At 39.9% G+C, this 19471-nt stretch overlaps 1 protein-coding gene across 3 annotated transcripts in view; it reads right to left on the reverse strand.

The window, feature by feature from the left end:
* The window catches only part of scube1 (signal peptide, CUB domain, EGF-like 1), a 100059-nt gene that overhangs the window by 42998 nt on the left and 37590 nt on the right, over window positions 1-19471 (reverse strand). For all 3 annotated transcript variants that reach the window (XM_061072734.1, XM_061072716.1, XM_061072725.1), the window contains exons 5-6: window positions 4065-4193; window positions 1229-1345 (exon numbers count right to left, since the gene is read on the reverse strand). In XM_061072734.1, the coding sequence (XP_060928717.1) occupies window positions 1229-1345; window positions 4065-4193 (246 nt within the window). The remainder of the gene's footprint in view (window positions 1-1228; window positions 1346-4064; window positions 4194-19471) is intronic.

The raw sequence follows: 19471 nt of genomic DNA on the forward strand, positions 1-19471 counted from the left end.
ATGTATTGCTCTGCATTTTCACTATATTTGTTATCTTTTTGTATTTTTGCATTTGTGCATGTATTGAATGTGAAACATCATCACCGGGCCACTCGCTTGAGGTTAATCCTGCAGAGGATCTCTTGCTGTGTGCTTACATTGTCTCCTCTGGAATTTCTGTGGACTTTATCGGGGGCAAGGCGGAGAAAGTCAGCAGAAACTCCGCAGGTTCTCAGTCGGACGTTTGCATTCACACATAAAGTCCGTGCAGACAAAGTCCGGAGGAGGATGTGCAAATGACCTGTTTAAGTAGAGAGAGCTTCCTGCTGGTCGCTGGCCCAGTCCACTGACGTTGCACATGGTGAATGTGTTTTTGAGAGCTGGAGATGTGTCAGTTATTTGAGCTCACAATTTTCTCTAACACTTAAAACATACCACTGCTAAGTCCTTGGTCCAGACACTTAGCCACTGTGATACTCCCTGCAAAACGTATTTTGGGCATTATCATAATGTTGGTGTGCCGGAGACATGGGACCCTATCTTACATTCAAAGCAAATCAGAAACAACTACATTGCAAATTTCTGACCAGCACAGTTGTTCTGCTGTCCAGCGTGGCACTGGCAGCAGCCACATTGTTTAAACAACAGGGACCTGGTCTCAGCGTCCATAGATGTGTTGGTCCTCAAATCATTCTCTCTCTCAGTCCACCACGGTTCAAGTGCACCTGGTTTTGGGAATGTGAGACTGGTTCTTTGATTAATTGTATGTTACACCCAAATAACACACATGATTAATGGAGCGACCAACTATAAACCCTTTGAATCAAGTGTCTGGCACAGCAACATTCTTTACTCTGTTAAAAACAACCTAGATGTACTTGCACCATGAGCTTTAGATAGTAACATTAGATTGTTAAAACTGAGCCCATAGATGATGGAGACAAAGATTAGAGACTGTTTAACGAACACATGAAGACAAAAAGTGTGAACCTCAAAAAGTAGTTTAATAGTTTGCTTAAAAGAAACCATCAGCAGTATGCAAATCAGCCTAAAGTGGGTACCAATGAGAAGATAAAGTTCCAATTGTGAAAACCAGAACTGAGGAAAACTGAGTAATGATTTATAGTCTGTGGGCAAAAGGTTTGAGCTTTTTGTTTCTCATCATACAACAGGTGTTTCGGTCAAACAGTGAGAGCTTCATGCTTGATGTGTGTAGATGAACTAGGAGGTCAACATGGGGGTCACTTACCAATGCAGGTCTTGCTGTCTGAGTGCAAGGCGTATTTCTGATGGCAGCCACACACTGGCCCAGTGTCAGTGTCATCACAAGTGTGCTGACAACCCCCATTTCCATAGTTACACGTCACTGAGGAAAACACATTGATATAAGTCACACTCCTTGTACAGTGAGTTCAACCCAAGGCTCAAGGTATGTTTAATGAGAGTTGTACCAGACAGATGTCGCAGCGGGACATTTATAATGTACCACAATGTGGTACATTGTGTAAGAAGGAGAGGTTCCGCAGGTCCTTCATCCCGGCTGCAGTCAGCTCTACAACACCAGCACCACCTGATAATGTTGTAGTCCCTGTCTATTATCTTTATCTCCACTCAACCTCTCACCATAGCTGTATTTGTATTTTTTTTTTCTTATTTATTTTTTATTTTTTTACTCAGATCACTACTATGCACAATAATATTCAACACTTTATATCTATATTTATATCATGGTCACTTATAATGGTTACATTGCAATATTTATATTTTCCTTTATACTATCTTGTAGTATTATTTATATTATGGTCACTTACTTTTAATTATTTTTTCTGTATCATGGTCACTACTGTTGCAATATTACTTATAATACTTTTGTTTTCATTACAATAACAATTACATCACTCCACTTTCTCCCCAGTACCTGCTTTTGCACAGTGTCTGTTTTGCAGGTTGTTTTTGTTTTCTGTATATTTTTACTCTCATTATGTGTAGTTTAGTAGTGTATATATTTTGATCTTTCTTTTTTATTGTTGCTTCGGCACTGTTATTTAAATTCTGTTTTTCTCTTTTTTGCTGTAACAAGTGAATTTCCCCGTTGTGTGGATAAATAAAGAAATCTAATCTAATCTAATCTAATCTAATTAAGAAGCAAATAATGATGGACTGGATATTGGGCTTGACCAGACATGTGAGCGCGATTCATAAAAAAGTGAAGAGAGAAGAGGACTGAGGGAGAGAGAGGGAGGGGGAACATGCATATTGAAGGTTTGAAAACATAATAAATAATCTTATAGATCAATTGAGAGGCAAAGTTATTAAAGGGGCATGGCAGGAAAAAGACGAGAAATACTGTCTCCTTGTCTCAGCTGGGAAAAATTTTGAACGACTGAAGCTACATTTATTAACATGTTCCGGCTTGCTATTTAGATTAGATTTAATACAAGCTGTGTTTAGATCAATAAGCACTCAACACCATAAACTGCTCCTTGACAGTTCCTGGGATGTCAGAAATTACTAACAAGAGCAGGAGTTCCTGGATGGGGGCAGGAGGTGTAACCCAGACAGCAAACAGGACTTAAAAGGATCTAAAAAGGTTTCTAGGAGAACCTTAAGAGGAAAGATACAACAAGAGTCAGAGGGAAGAGAGAAAAGCTTTTTAATTTCGTTATTTGAGAAAGAAAGAAAACATTTGAAAGGGATGTTAAAAACTTGAGGGATAAAGAAAAGGTGAAGAGATGGAAAGAATGAGGGAAAAAAAGAGAAAGAGGAGATTGTAATGAGAGAATTGTAACTACAGGAACTTTTCTGGGAACTCTTTGGAGAACTCAAGAACTTAAGCTCTCACTAGACAACGCAGGTTTCAACTTTAGTTCCTTGGCCCTAAACCTGCCAGCAAAGAAGTACCTATTAAGCGGCCACAGACGGAGATAGAGTTTGCCATAATAAACATCCCTTAGCTGATTTGTCAAGCACTCACTATGTGAGACAAATGTGATTCGTCCAATGATTTTACTTCCTCCTAATCTGCTTTTACATTTGCGAGTTGACGAGGAAAAGCAAGCATGAATATATTCTGTGACATTTTGGGAACTTTTCCAGACTTTTACCTAACCTGGGAACTTTGAATTCCATGGTAACTTTAAAAGAAAAAAAGGAACGAGAGGAGGATGGAAGTTAAAAACAGAGAGACAGAGGGGAAGGAAGGGAATGTGTGCAATGTGTGTGTGTGTATGTTGTAGACCTAACTTCTGTTGCTTTCATCGCTCATTTATTACCGTCCTGTGCCGCCGTGCTCAACAGGCCGGCACAGCACAGGGTCCCTTGCTGCTAATGAAATATTACCACAGCGGGGGACACATTAGAGCCTTTCAGCGGCTTTCACAATCTTTACACTCTGACCGCCTGAGAGGAGAACAAGATGTGTTGCCAAACAAAGTGTAACTAAAAGCTTATTTTTCCCCTCTCAAAAACAGCAGCCCTAAATTCCATGTCTGCAAGCACTCAGCATGAAGAGTGAGAAACAGGGATGGAGTGGTGAGGGGTGGGGGGGTTTAGAGGGTTAGAGACATGAACTCTCTCTACTGAATCCTTCAGCACATTCAGCTTGGTCTGAAATGCTTAACTCACTTGAGTATTAATGTCCACATTCATATTTTATCTTTGAAATCCTACTGTCATTGCTATTACAGATTTTTATTAAAGGAACAGTCTAGATCCTTCATCGCAACAGCAACTCAATAAAATAAAGTCTATAAAACAAAGTGTTAATGCCTTGCTGCTATATGAATTGTACAATAAAGTGATAAGTCAACTGACTAAAGACTAACAGATGACGGAAAGTGTTACACAAAAGGGAATTTCACTGCATGAAGGATTGTCAACACATTTAGAATAAATGAGCCTGACAACAGACTAAAGTTGTGTGTGTGTGTGTGTGTGTGTGTGTTTGTGTGTGTGTGTGTGTGTGTGTGTGTGTGTGTGTGTGTGTGTGTGTGTGTGTGTGTGTGTGTGTGTGTGCGTGTGTGTGTGTGTGTGTGTGTTTTGTGTGTGTGTGTGTGTTCAGGGGGGATGTCAGATGTGATACGTACATGTACAGTCTTTCTGGTTTTTGGCCAGCTCAAAGCCAGGGCGGCATTCACACGACACCCCGCCTTTGCCCGGAGCCTCTCTGCAGATGTGGGCACAGCCATGGTCCTTGTTCATGCAGTTCATCCCATCTGTGTAGAGGACAGACAGAGATCTCAATGACACCTTCATACCACCAAAGTGCCTTTGTCTGATTGTGCAGAAAGGAACTAGTCATTATGGTCACTGGTACACAACTGGTCAATGTGACATCAACAAGCAACCATCAGAGTTATGAACGTCAGTTTATCCATAAAATCCATTCATACATAAAACGTAAATAGGCTTCAGTAGCTCTACCATGTCTACTTGTAAAACTAAAAAACTCTGCTTTGATGGTTGACTTTTGCCCTCTTCTGTTTTTCAGTGGCATGTCATGACTCTTTCATTCATATCTCTGCAAATCTGCAGGCAGGGAAGGACACAAGCACATTCAAATACATCCTGAAAGTGTCTCTTATGAACACTTGTGATCTGTGATCTGTATTTGAATCTCACATCCCTTCTCTATATGTCAATAATTACGACTGTCATTTGTGTTTGCTAAGACCAAATTGTGTTGTTTTTCCCCAGGCTGAGTAAACAGGTATGTCTGATGACAATGTTTGTGTTTGTGTGTGTGTGCGTCGTAACCAAAACCCCATGAAGAAAGATTTGACCAATTTAAGAAAAGTGTATGTTATGTGGTGGTTCATGTCAACAGTATGTATACTTTATGGCCCTGAATCCTCTTTCACACTCTGCTATTGACACTGGCAGTGTAGAGACAGTTTTGAGCACTTTTCTCAGTTTCTCTCCAGTGACACCATTTCTGATTGTCCCCACCAGCGTTCAAAACAACTCAGCAGAGGCAGGGATCCCCCCCCGCCCCCCAGCTAATTGCACCCTGGTCGCACCTATATAAAATGAGTGAGAACAGAACACAATCATACAAATACAGAGTTCTGTCACATCATCAGAGCAGAGGGCAGAAGCCCTGATATTAAATAGAAAACCATGTAAATGCATCTCTCTTGTCCAATCAACAGTCAAAGGTCATCGATCCACTGGTTTGATGACACATTTCCACCTCATCATCAGCACCAATTATCCTCTAAACCTTAATGTACATCTCTGCTCAGCCCACGTCTGTCTCTGAACTGAGAGCACTGACATAGCAGGTCATCGTGCCTCCTCTTACTCATCCTGTGATCCCTCTAAAGTGGTGCAAAACATGCCGTGATAAAGGCAGCAGCTTTTTTTAAATTCAGTTAACTAGCTTTGGAAAAGTATAAAAGGACTCAAGAAAACATAAACATAGTTTAAACTGTCAACTAGAGGCACAACCAGGATCATAAATCCAGTCATCCTCCTGATTTCGCTGTCTGATTCCGACTCATTCACAAGAAGGGCCTGAACTGAGTGAGAAACTGAGGGCAGTGTTTGGTATGTACTTTATTTGCCAAAATACAAAAGAAAGGAACATGAAGTCCAGGAAATCACAAACTCTGTTCAAACCTGGTGTTAACTTCCATCCTGATTGATCTGATCACAGTACAAGTGTCAACTCACCCAAGACATTTGAGATTAAATCACTCAGACCTTATTCAAAGGTGGTCTGGTAGGCCATATTCTTTTAGCAGTGTGAACACAAATGTGTCCTCAACCACACTGAAAGACCGTCTACTCATTTGCTACCCAACCTATTTCCACACTTCCTAAGTGTTTCACATACACAGATTTATTTGTGGCCAGAATATTACGCATTTTGATGGTGATCTGGTGATTTTTTCACTTTCTGCATACCTCCCAAACCCTAGAGATCTGAACCCCTGTCATCTGCTGGCTACTGATTCAAATTATTTAAACAACTATGTGAATGGCATTGCCTTTGTGAAACAAGCAAATATTAAAGATATGCATATGACAACAAACTCTTAAACATATAAAGGGAATTACCTGCCATTCAATTTCAAGTAGCTTTTTTTGTGTTTCCTTGTCACTGGAAACATGTCATAGCTCACCTCTATCCGGTTTCAACAATCTGTCTACTGATGAATTCAAAAATGAATACAGACATTTTACAATGAAGAAAAGAACAGATGGGACACTATTTTAGATGCTGACATATTGTCAGGTCTTATTCATGAATTGGAAAGTAGATACAAATTTTGGATCCTTCAACATGACCTCAGATAATCAAACACTTTATAACATCTGAATATCTCAGTGTGTTGACAGAGGCTACATCCATACTAGGTTTTAACTCTGCTACTCCTATCACATGACCTCCTTCCACAACTACACAACCTGCATCAGCCACAGCTTTGAGTGTTTCTGCCCCTGTTGTATTTGCTTACAGCTGTTGTGGTATTTTATGATGACACAAGTAGTTACATTTTGAGGAGACAAGCTAGTATGGATGTAGCCAGAGACTGGAGAATGGATGTGTTCAAGGCAAGCAGGAAAACATGTGACAACTTCCTCTGTGTATGACTTCAGTTCATATATGACAACTGAGACATATGACCTAAAGCCTGCTGTTGACTTATCGATGCTAACAGCTAATCGTGGGCTCAATCAGAGAGAAAATCATCTACCATGTTCGACAGCAGTCAGCGAGGGTAAGAATGACAGCACCTTGTAGTATAACAATGTAGAGGGTGAGCATCCAAGCCAAGATAAGAGGTAAGACAAGATAGCTCATTGATAGTGTGACCGTGAAGACTCTTTACTTAATTTTACTTCAAACTGTAAAAATGTGAGTTCCCAGATGTAGTTTGCTCCAGCCATATGAAAAAAACGACATCAGACAAGTGAGTATCAATCATTTGTATTGGCATTGGTGTGCTACTTTAGCACTCATCATACTCTATCTACTTGGTGCAAAGACACACCCCTTACTTGGTCCCCATGGTGTATAATGTCCCTTCATGGGGCCTAAGTGCACTTCAAGTACCTCATTAGGGTTCCATTCCTTCTAAAGAGTCCCCTTCCTTCTTCTTCTTCTTCTTCTTCTTCTTCTTCTTCTTCTTCTTCTTCTTCTTCTTCTTCTTCTTCTTCTTCTTCTTCTTCTTCTTCTTCTTCTTCTTCTTCTTCTTCTTCTTCTTCTTCTTCTTCTTCTTCTTCTTCTTCTTCTTCTTCTTCTTTCTTTCAGTTTATTGGCGGGTGGCAACCAACGTCAAGGTGCACTCTTAACAGGACCATTCTATCAAAGTCCAAAATCAAAGGAGCCAATCGATTTACATGATGAAATGAAAGATTGTTGTTCAACGTTATATAATACATAAACATAGGGTTTTGAAACACACAGTGGATGGCTGTAATGCACCTTGACGTTGTTGCCACCATAGATATATATATAAGGCCTTTTATATATATCTATGGTTTCCACGCAGCAATAAACTAAACGAAGAAGAAGAAGAACGTTGTTAATGTTAAATGTTGGCAGTAAAATCCAGCAGACTAGCAGCACAACGAAGCCAGGGGGTAATAAAAATGTTCAACTGTTGCCAAACCATGCACGGACCCTGTTTGAAAACTAAACTCATAAGAAAGCAATGTATCTACTATCAATTTAAAACTGGGAAAAGTCAAATAAACAGAGGAGGAGGGAGACACAGGGACACAGGCCCGGCACTCAGCACAATCGAGCCTAAAACAGCAAACAGAGCAGCTGCCACGAACCGTGGCCTCTCACCATCTCCGATGTGACGAGGCAGCAAGGCGGAGAGGCAAAGCCTGCAACTCACTGACATATTCACTTGTCATTCCTGGATAACCCACATGGGTCCCTGGAGCCCTGATAACTCAGTGTCAGATCTGACCTGCTCATACACACACACACACATACACACACACACACACACACACACACACACACACACACACACACACACACACACACACACACGCGCACACACACCCACACGCACACACACACACACACACACACACACAAATCTGTGTCATATGAAAATAAAGTTGATATAAAAGTGACAGACAAGTTATATATTACATTACACTTAAAATTGGCCACATTCATTACCCAAAGAGCCACTTTCCCATTTTAGTGACACACCAGTATTAAGTTTTAAGTGCCCCTGTAGGTGTTTTAGTACAGACAAATTTGGTCAACTTTACTTTGGAACAGTAGAACAGCCAGGTTTGCTATGAAAAAATGATTGGATGGTCAAATGTTAAACTAGAATGGCACTCAGCAGAGCATATACCTTTAAATTCAACCAAGCCCTACCAAAGTGCAGCCCCTCATACATATCAGCTCCCTTAATATACCACATCTCTTTTCCATCAAAATCCATCCATTATTCCCAGGGAAATCAGTGAACATTTAAGAAAATCAAATATAATTTCTTTATATATTCCTGCTGGAAAGAAAACAAACTGACAAACAAACCATCAGACAGCAGCAAAAACATAAGCTCCTTGGCAGAGGTAAAAATATTAGTCGAATTAGAGCAATATTTATCAGTTTGACTTTCTGCTTCAAGCACAACTGACCATATGTAGATGTTTTCTAAGCACTAAGAGATTTTAACTGCTGTTTTGTAAGTACTTTTTTAAAACATGGAGTAGCAAAACTGGAGGTGTGAACAACGATTGTGCGATGCAACTGTTGTACTGGAAGTAATAAGCCAGTAGCCACATACCGAGGTCTCAGATTGTACAGTTAAGTCTCAGCTAGTACAGAATCAAGTAAGGGTCCATATTAGTTTTTAAAGAGATATTCAAATAAATTCACAGTATATGGTATATATATTAAATGATGCCATAGGTGACCATACCCAATGATCTGTGAAAAATAAGCATAAAGCTGAGATAACAAAGAGGGTTTCATTATATTTTTTGATGCTGTACAATTCTTGTAATCCAGAGATACTACATACACACTGCATGTTGTCAGCTTTCATTATACATGCCACACAATGATAATGCCCTGGTGGAGCTGCAGCTACACCACCAAATGCTAGTTGGTGGCAGGGGTTTTCTTATTCCATTGGGAGCGCACTTCAACAGTGCCAATTGAAACTGAGCAGATCCTGTTATTTTCTTTTACCTATATGTTCTTTTCCGGCAACTAAAAGACCTGCTACCAAGTGGATCAGTCACAAGTGGCTGGGGTCCTTGTTGCTGCGATGTGTAGTATTTTGTATTTTGATGTCAAAAAGGAAGATAAAATCTAAGAAGATAAAATGATATCAGTGGCTACCCGGAATGAAAAGGAAAAAAAAAGATGCTATCATAAGGGAGGTTTTTGACTATATGTATTAATATATTGTATAGAATCATTATAATATATAGCATGGTATTTTAGTTTTTTGAGTTTAAAATAGCTTCTATTTTGCTTTTGACCAACATTTTTTAGTCAGCAATGAATAGGCAGAGAGAGGGCTGGTGTTTCTTCTTTCCAGCTCAGTGTATGACTTTGTTTAGACTGGGGAGGTCAGCAGGTTTACAACTGCTGAAGCTCCTCACCGAGAGCCCCAGCAGGTCCAGTTAAAACACTAAGACACGTCTTCATGGCCCAATAAGAGCCCCCAGGACACAGTCGGTTTCTCACACAGTCTCTCCTCTGTCTCTTTTATTATCCTATGTCTGTCTTTCTCTTTCACTATCCTTGCCTTTCTTTATCCACCTCTGCACACATATCTCTCACTCTCACAGGAGCTCTGACTCCAGATGAGGTCCAAGCATATCACAGCCATGTTATTACAACCTGGCTCTTGCAGTGTTTCACCCCAAAGCCCCAAAAGTCTGGCTGGCAGAGTATAATGGAGACCGGAAAAAGGAGGAATAGTGTGAAAGACATAGACAGATAGAAGGAGCAAAACTTAGGAAAGAGGAGAGGAATGTGAAAGAAAGAGAGAATGAGAGAGAGAGAGACTGAGAGATGGAGACATTACAGGATAATTTAGAGGCTCACAGTCACTCTCCTCAGTTTCCTCTGAGGCTGATGAGGAATGAGGTGATGGTGAACGCCAGTCTCTCAGCCTGATCTCCTCAGCAGGGACAAGGAGAGATTTCACAGTTTTAATCAACTGTGAACTAATGACCGTGTAAACTTTACCATTGAAAATCCAAATCCCTTTAAGGAACAATACAAATAGAAAAAAGATTATTTACGTACGTGTAGGAGTCCTATAATGTTTAAAGAAGTACACAGATTTAAAAGATATTCTGCAAATGATCTTGTAAACTTGTGTAGAAATGTCCGGCAAAAGACAATGGTTTCTTAATTTGGAGAGCTTTGTTGGAAACTTAAGAAAAGGGAAGGAACTTTCAAAAAGCACTTGTTAGGTGATTGAATGAGCCACCTGTCTGTCACGGCCGATGCTCCAATAATAAGACTACCTGTGTGAGTGTATACATGTGTGTGTGTGTGCGCGTGTGTTTGTGTGTGCGCATGTGTTTGGGTGCATGTGTGTCTGCACTGTAAGTATATACTGTACATCAATACACAATTTTCTAGGTCTACACGCTACTGATCATCTGCATCTCTACAACCACAAATGTGTGAATTACCAGTGTTTACATTACAAGTGATTTTATACTGGTTTTAAGCATGACCTTTGTAAAATGTCCAGACAATTAGGTCCAGACAAAACAGAATGCAGTGTGAGACACATTTACAACTCCAGCGAGGTGTGTTTGTGGGTAGAACATGCAAGAGCTAAAAATCTTCCTGCTGTATTCTCACATGGGCTCACTCAGATATTTTCTGGACATTTTAACAGGAGGCTGGCAGGAAAAGACCAGACATGTGTGTTCTTACATTCGCGCCCTCCAGAAAATGTCAGGATATGTGCAGAGTTCAGTTTGAAGACAGCTCATGTGACTTTAAAATTCTCTTGTAGACCTGTTAAAGCCTCAGAAGTGATTTAAAACATGAACAATTCAGATGCTGTTACGGCATCTTCTCCAAAGACAACACTGTTACATCACTCTGTTACATCACAGCTTGGTCATGTGCAGTGAATAGCTAATGTATCTGTCTGTTGTATTTACTTGATTAACCTGGTTTCATTACTGGAAGCAACAAGCTGAGCCTCAGATTCTCTCCTTTTTATTCTGGAGAGGCTGATGTTAAAATCTGATATTCCCCGCCTATCAAGCATTTGCACAGCTGTGAACAGCAATGCTTTAATAAGTATGTTTAAAAGTCCAATTAACAAGGAAAACCTGGTCATTAGTTATAAAAATTAGATAAAAAACTCCTGAACTGTCCTTCCCCTCCCTCCACTTCCATCAATGCTGTTGTAAATGCCATTTTAATTGAAATCCTGACAGACACTAGCTGTGTGTCTCTCACTGGTTTGCTCAAACCACAGTGCTATAGGTGCTAAGCCATGAATTTCAATGAGGGCTTTTCTTCAACTGCCTGCATTGAACTCTTTTACATAAGGACTGCTCCTTTCTACCAACCCCTCACAATCTCTTCCTTTAACACGCACACACACACACACACACACACACACACACACACACACACACACACACACACACACACACACACACACACACACACACACACACACACACACACACACACACACACACACACACACACACACACACACACACACACACACAAACAGTCAGATCCCCTTTGCTCATTCTTTTGCTTTGTCTTATTGTAACTCACTCTCACTTTAAATATCACAGTACCAGGACTCCTGATTTTTACATAATTTTGAGATCTTACTTTTATTACTTTAACAAACACAACAACTAGCTCTGAGCTGTGGTTGTGTATTTGGCTACATTGGGCATCATCTGGGACTATTTGGACAGAAAGAAGTTAAATTAAAGCACTATTCTATCACCAGGCCACATTTTAAGACAAATGCCTCAATAGTTGGTGAAAGGTAGAGTAAAAATCTGAATTGCATGAATCCAAAAGAAAAATAACACACAATAAAGAACACTGGCAACAAGAGAAAGACATGAAATATAACAAAAATAAAAACTCTGTGAGAGGAAAAAAACAGGTTTAATTTTAACAAATGCAAGAGAGATTTGTGAGGTCAGTCCCTTGCTCTTCTCCCTGCTCAACAGCTCCAACACTGATTCATTCATTCACTCAAGTCATTCAATTTGCAACACCACCATTATCTGCTGTATTTAAGACGGAGCCAGAGCGGCCAACAGAGAAAAGGTGAGAGCAGTTACATTATGGTATAAGCTAAATAATCGGCTAAATGTAAGCAAGCAGATGATTGTGGACTACAGGATGCTACAGGGAGGAGGTCATGGCCGTATCCACATCCGGTGTTGACACCTGATGGTCATCTGCTTCAGCTAGAATCAGCGAGAATAAGCTGAAAACACCACAAAGATGTGGTCATTAGGGCAGCGGGACAGCTCTTTTTCCTCCTGTGGCTGAGGAGGTTCAGAGTGGACTCAAGGATATTCACCAATTTATACAGGTTTACCATGGAGAGTATCCTGGCTGGCCACATCACAGCCTATATGGCGGCTTCACTGCCTTAAAACGCAGAGCTCTGCAGAGGGTGGTTAGATCAGCCAGCGCTGCAGGAGGAAGGTGCAGCCGATCCTCACTGACCCCAGCCATCCAGCCTCACACTCACTTTTCAAACAATCTGGCAGGCAGTTCAAGAGAATCAGAACCTAAAGCCAGCAGGGTTGAGATACAGCTTTTACCCAAAAGCATTCAGGCTACTGAACTGACGATGTTGCGCACACAACATACTCACACTCGACAATAATACAATAGCACACACATACGACAACCCCTTCCTTTTCACTTTAATTTCACTAGATAGATCAGCAAATATCTGCACTTTCTTTTCCACTACATGCAGTCCATTGTGTTAGATGTTCACATTGTTTTTTCTACATTTTAAAGATATCAATAGCGAGAGGAGCATTGGTTCACTAGGCGGCATGGTGGTGCAGTGGTTAGCAGCACTATTGCCAGCTTGCCAAACAGCTGCTGTCCTACAAACCAGAAATAGTGCTGCTTGACAAGGAGCAGAAGAGGGCAGTTGTGATAGCTGTGATAAATACAACATGTCTAATAAGATACTCTACCATTATTGACAAGAATTCCTCGATTTAGTTACCTTCCAATATGTAAAAAACTGTTTATTCTAATCAGTGCTGTAAATACTCTTATTTTTCTGATGGTCTCCATTTCACGTGGCATCTATTGCACTTCTCTTTGTCCCTGGAGAGGGATCCCTCACAAATGGCTCTCTCTTAGGTTTCTACATTCTTTTTCCCCTGTTAACAAGGTTATATTTAGTAGTTTTTCCTTACTATGGTTGAGGGTTAAGGCATAGGATGTCACACATTGTTGAAGCCCTATGAGACTAATTATGATTTGTGAATATGGGCTATACAAATAAAATGTGATTGATTGATTGATAGATCTGGCAATCACAGCTGACGGTCACATCGGTAAGAAGCAAGATTAGACGTAAGAGTACAAGGGACTGAAAGAACAACGGAAATAGATGGAGATAAAAAGTAGATTTTCATCGTGAACTGAAATGAACTGAAACCTGCCTGACTGTCTCAAAGTAGGAAAACTGATGGTCTGCATTTATTTATGATGGATAATGCCCTCATGAAAACTCTGAACGAGTGTTGTTTTAAAGAATCAAAACAGATATAGTTAAATACACAAGCATTGAGGGCTACTCAACAGTTGAGGGAGCTAAGTAGCAACATTTACCTGGAGGTCAGAGAGCAAGCAAACCAGAGTTCACTCTGGAGTCTAGCTTCACAGAGTCTAGCTTCTAATGTAAAAGAGAACTGAGATTCACACAGTTCTTGTTTAATAAAATAGTACAAAATGTGGTGTGTGTGTGTGTGTGTGTGTGTGTGTGTGTGTGTGTGTGTGTGTGTGTGGAGCAAGAGAGAGTTATGGCTGAGGCAAAGCTTTGCTTCCTGTACAAAGCTGGGAATAATGGGACAGACAGTTTACTTTTTAAAATCAAAATTAACCATTTTGCCCATCAATGTACACTCTTTTTTGTTAATTCCAAATACATTCAGATTATTAATTCAGTGTTTCACTTCAGCACTTACAACCTCTAGTCTTGTCTGTTAAATCTCTGGAAGAACACCTGGATTACAGCAGATCCTCTCACACTCCATTAGATTGGATGGGAAGTATCTGGGAACTTACATCTTTAGCAGAATTCTTTATTCAAGGACCTTGGCTGCATTTATTCTTCCCACAAATCTAATCAGTCTCCCTGCCCCATAACATGATGCAGTCAACACCATGCTTCAATTTGGGGATGGTATTAACCAAACTTGACCTAATTAAATGTAAATTGTAGGACTTAAGACATAGGTGTGTGTCTTTCTAAACTACTTCAAATTAATTCAGCTTGCCATAGGTAGACTCTAGATACATCTCTCTACATTTTAACAATATAAAATGAATTCTAACACACTTAACTGACACATGTGAGTGAGGGCGTCTGAACCCTTTCTTGGGCCATTGTAAGTGTCTGTGTGTTTTAGAACTCAGTCTTCTTAGTCTATTCCGCATGTTTCCTGCATTTGCAACTGAGCAACAGCTATACACCATGTCAGCCCCACACCCTCGTATTAAACATTTCCACTGGCCAAAGACAAACTTTGGCCTAAAAATAACTCTTGAGGGGAAAATGAGCAGAAAAGAGAAAAACATGAATTCCACCATCCACTCACAGGTAAATAACTCCCCAAAGAGAGAGAGGAAGTGCCATATTGCTCAATCCCAAGAGCTTGTTTTCAAAGTTAAAATCACACACTGGAATAATATTTAAACAAAGTATTTATAAAATGAAGGAAGACTGGGTGCTCAAGGACGAACGCATTAGTCACTTTCAGCACGGCTGCTATGCTGCGATTACCAAATGTCAATAGCAGTCTATCGTTGTAAACAAAGTTCACATTAAGGTCTTGCCAAAAAAAAGCTGGCAATGTATAGGTTAATTCTTTGAGCTTCACAGTTTTCAAACCAAATCATAATTATCGCAGTATTCAGTCCTCTCATGATTACTAGATCCCGTGTAGCCACAATTGTGAGTTGGGCCAGCAGTATGTTGTATGAAATCAAAAGCGTACATGAGTACGAAGCCTCGAAGTCCAAAGGGTTCTCAATGTTGTTATTGAAATCACCGTTATACGGTAGTTAGCGCAGACTGTTCAGAGCAATTGGCTAGAAACAAAGTTGAAATACTATCAAAGCTCAGATAGAGAGTATTTAAAAAGATCTGAATACATTATAGCCAGTGCTCCAACTGGCATCGTATCATAAATAATCGTGAATAAAACCGTCATCCAAGGAAAGCCCCATGTGTATTTAGGCAGTGTTCACTGATAACAAGGGTATTCTTATTTTGTGCCTGGATGTTAAACAGAGCCATGTGCATGACAAAGACCAATTAGGTCCTGGATACTATATTGTTTATAACTGTTTGTGTAGCAGTATTGTGTAGCAGTGTCAGTACTTAAAACACTGTGTAAACCTGAAAAACTTTTAATAAGAGGCATGTTTATGGCTTTGTGAGCAGGAGTTTCGACAGATCAGGCTCTTTAAGTGTAAATCCACAGCCTACAAGTTTACAGAGCAGCAGTTTCTGAGCCAGCAAGTCAATTGAACACCTCTCAGCCCCCATTGAAGATAGGACGATCTTACATATTTTCATCACACAGATTTCATCATGATGTGCAGAGAAATAAAGTATTTTAAAAGGAGTTCTGATCTCCATAGCTTTATGTTGATTATGCCGGCATGAATAATCCAAGCAGCAGTCACAAACATTTCTGATGACTTTTTGACATGTACACTATCAGAGAACCTCAAAGGACACAGTGGACTACAAAAGGATTTAAAAGTCACCAATACCAATAATGACAAACCTGTCAATTGTTGACAGTAGTGAAGAGGTGGTAAATAGTATGATCCGAATAGAGATCTAGTCTGGAAGTAGCTTGGAGAGCTGCTGTTGCCATATCAGTATTGATTTATTTCACTGTGGCCTCAAATGCTTACTCTGAGATTTCACTCCAGTAAAGTGATCTTCTCGCATGGTTCTTAGGTCTGGCTTAATACTGTTAAGGTCAGATTTGTCAGACATGGTAGAAGCGGCAGGTGTAGCAGCAGGAAAAGTGTTGGAGTTTTGTTGAGGTTGGGGAGAGAATTTAGGATAGCTTTGTGGGTGGCAAATACTGGTGCTGAAGACCAGCTCATCGATTGAGTGATGTTTTTTCCAGGTTGACAAGGCTCGTTATACATAAATCCCAATCATTAAAAGAAAGAGGATTTTAATTTAGTATATATAAAATAACTTTTGAAGTGTTCAGTGTACATGTGTCAAGAGGTGCATTTCCTTAGAGTAGTATTTTGCACATTCCAAATTGTTCATAATTATACCTGAAATATAATGCAGAAAATGTTGTACACTTACTATAAACAACTCCTGAATTAACGCTTGGGAGAAGAGGAAAATCCGATGCATTGATAAAACAACATTGCATTTAAATCCAGTGGAAGCAGAATCATCTATTAAATGAAAGCCTCTGCAACAAAATAAAAAATAACTGTCAATCTAAAATATATAGCATGTGTGGATCAAAGAGGACACGTTCCAATTAAACAAATTATACTATTTAACAGTAGCGGAGGGAATCATTCGATTATATTTAATATATATTAACGCAAATACCATCATCCTGTTGTTCCATCGGTTTCCTTTTGTTCAGAAGAGTACAAATTAACCTCTATAAAATAAGAATACAAATTATGATATAAGTTGTTACAGTATTTTCTAATCGTCTTTTTTTCTTCTTCCACTTTAACCCTCTTCTCATATAACCCTGACCAACACTATGAAGATCAATAAACTAAAATATTCAAGATCACCACTCAGATTTCCAATTAATGATGAAAATATACAGCATTTGACAGAAACCCTGAGCTGTCAGTGTGTAGGCGTATGATAGGTGAAGTACAGCTTTTGATGATGTTTGTAAATAATGATGATAACAGCCCAGTAGACACAGCTCCCTGTACTTAAAATTCCCACATTGCCCCTGGGCTATCATTTAAAAGCTCCCTGTACCTCCAATTTCCTGCTTTGGTTTGTTTATTCCTCTGTCAAGAAGAGGACGTGCACATGGGCCTACATACTAGTGTCAGTGTGTGTGTGTGTGTGCTTGTGTGTGTGTGTGTGTGTGTGTGTGTGTGTGTGTGTGTGTGTGTGTGTGTGTGTGTGTGTGTGTGTGTGTGTGTGTGTGTGTGTGAGAGAGTGCAGCAGCAGGCTCAGCTCGGCTGCTTCCTCTCCTTGCACAACTTCAAATAAACACACACAACTTCCATTGGTCTACTCCACTATGTTTGTCTCTCTGTGTTTATTTTTCCTCTTTTGCTCCCCCCAATATGGACTCCTCCCCAATCCCCTGCTCTCTTTGACTTCCTCTGTCTCAACACATGGTACACTATGGACTGTGTCCCAAATCCCTCACTGATCACTATATTCACTTTATAGTGAGTTTACCATTTTGTAGTGGTGTCTGAATGTTTAATGAAGGTCTGTGTACCCTATATAGTGCACTCATTGTTTCCCACAATGCATTATGACAAATAGTATACAACGGAGCACAATCTACCATCATACATTGCACTTGCGGCAGACAAGCGAGAGAAGTTGGGGAAAGCTTAACCAGCCCGACCCGTTTGTAAATGTAAATACAAGCGGAGCCGCACATCACGGCACAAACTGCAGGAAACAAGTTTAAATCTACATTTAAAGAAGCAGTGAAAAAGAAACATTTAAGATTTACTGGGGGATTTTCCACCGTCCGACGCTACTGTGTCACACAGTACGTCACAATCCTGCGACAATGATGTCAGTATGTTTGTTTTTTTGTTTGCTTGTATGCATATTACACAAAAATAACTTTGCAGTTTTCCAAGAAGCTTGGTGAAGGGATGTGTATGGGTCAGATGATACGGCTCCAAGATTTTTCTTTTCTCACTGTCTTCTTTGCAAGATAGGGCCTTTTTCAACATTTGCACAGTTTTCCAAGGGAATAATTTTTGAATCTTAATGGATAAAACGGAGGCAAATTTAGGAAACTGATTTATGAGTCTGTGCGATTTAGTGCAGCTGGAGCGAATTTAAGGAAAATTTTTGAATTTTTTTAATCCAATCCAATAAGTAAAAGATTTACTCATCCATAATGTCAGTATAGATTATATGTAATAACTGGTTCATTTATCTGTATAATTGGTACATTAATGTATAGTATCTAGTTTAATTATCTTTACAAACCATACATAAAGATATTATAACTAGTTTATTTCTGTATAACTAGTATATAAATATGTTATAGCTGGTTTATTTAAATGTATAATTGGAACATTAATGCATAATATTTAGGTTAAATGATCTGTATAAACCACAGAGAGACGAATAACTAGTCATCTATCTGTATAATCAGTATATACAGACTTAATAACTAGATCTTTATCAGTATAAATCAGTGGTTCTGTGGGAGGGGGGGGGGGGCGCGGTGCCACAGACGGAGACTCACTCCTTCCTTAGTAAAACCTTCCTGCACGTGCAGTAGGCCTATTCGTAGCCTAATCTAAGGAGTAATTTGCTCCACAGTCTTTTTAGAAAGTTCGTAGCCCCAAGAGCTAGCCTTCTAGCTAGCTAACTTCTTCTAACTGCAGCTAGCCCTTTTCTCCTAAACACATACCTTTACATCTTCAATCATCCACCGTGTTGCAACAAATAAAACACCAGCACCTGAATACTATTCTGTGCTGTCCCTGTCTACATTGTGTACTGTTCGTTTTGTTACGAACCATTCCCTAGCACAGCCTTATTCATTATTTGTGTGCAAGTCGCTCACAGAAACACATACAAACACACTCACAAGACCACGACGTTGCAATTAAAACTTTATTAACTTCACACACACTGTACTATGGACAAGTTTCTGATTCGTAAAAGTCAGGCAACCGATGCACCAGTTGCGAGGAAGGCAAATGACAGCATGAAGCTGTGCAAATAAAAAAGGCACCTCGACACCAAACACCCTGACTTGAAAGAGAAGCCTGTGGACTTCTTAAACATAAACGTGATGGCCTCCAGCAACAACAAACAACCATCTCCAATCATAGCACTGTCTCCAAGCAGTGTCTGGAGGCATCGTATGAAGTTGCTCATAGAATTGCTAAGCTTGGCAAAGATTTTGCCGGCCGCGCAAGACATGTGTAGAATAATGATAGGAGAGAGTGCAGCTGCTAAACTCAGCGCAATGCCTATGTCAAATGACACTGTGTCACGCCGAATATCAGAAATGCCTAGTGATAAAATAGTAATAATAATTGTCTGTA

The sequence above is a fragment of the Limanda limanda genome, chromosome 1, assembly GCF_963576545.1.
Source record: "Limanda limanda chromosome 1, fLimLim1.1, whole genome shotgun sequence".
Classification (NCBI taxonomy): Eukaryota; Metazoa; Chordata; class Actinopteri; order Pleuronectiformes; family Pleuronectidae; genus Limanda; species Limanda limanda.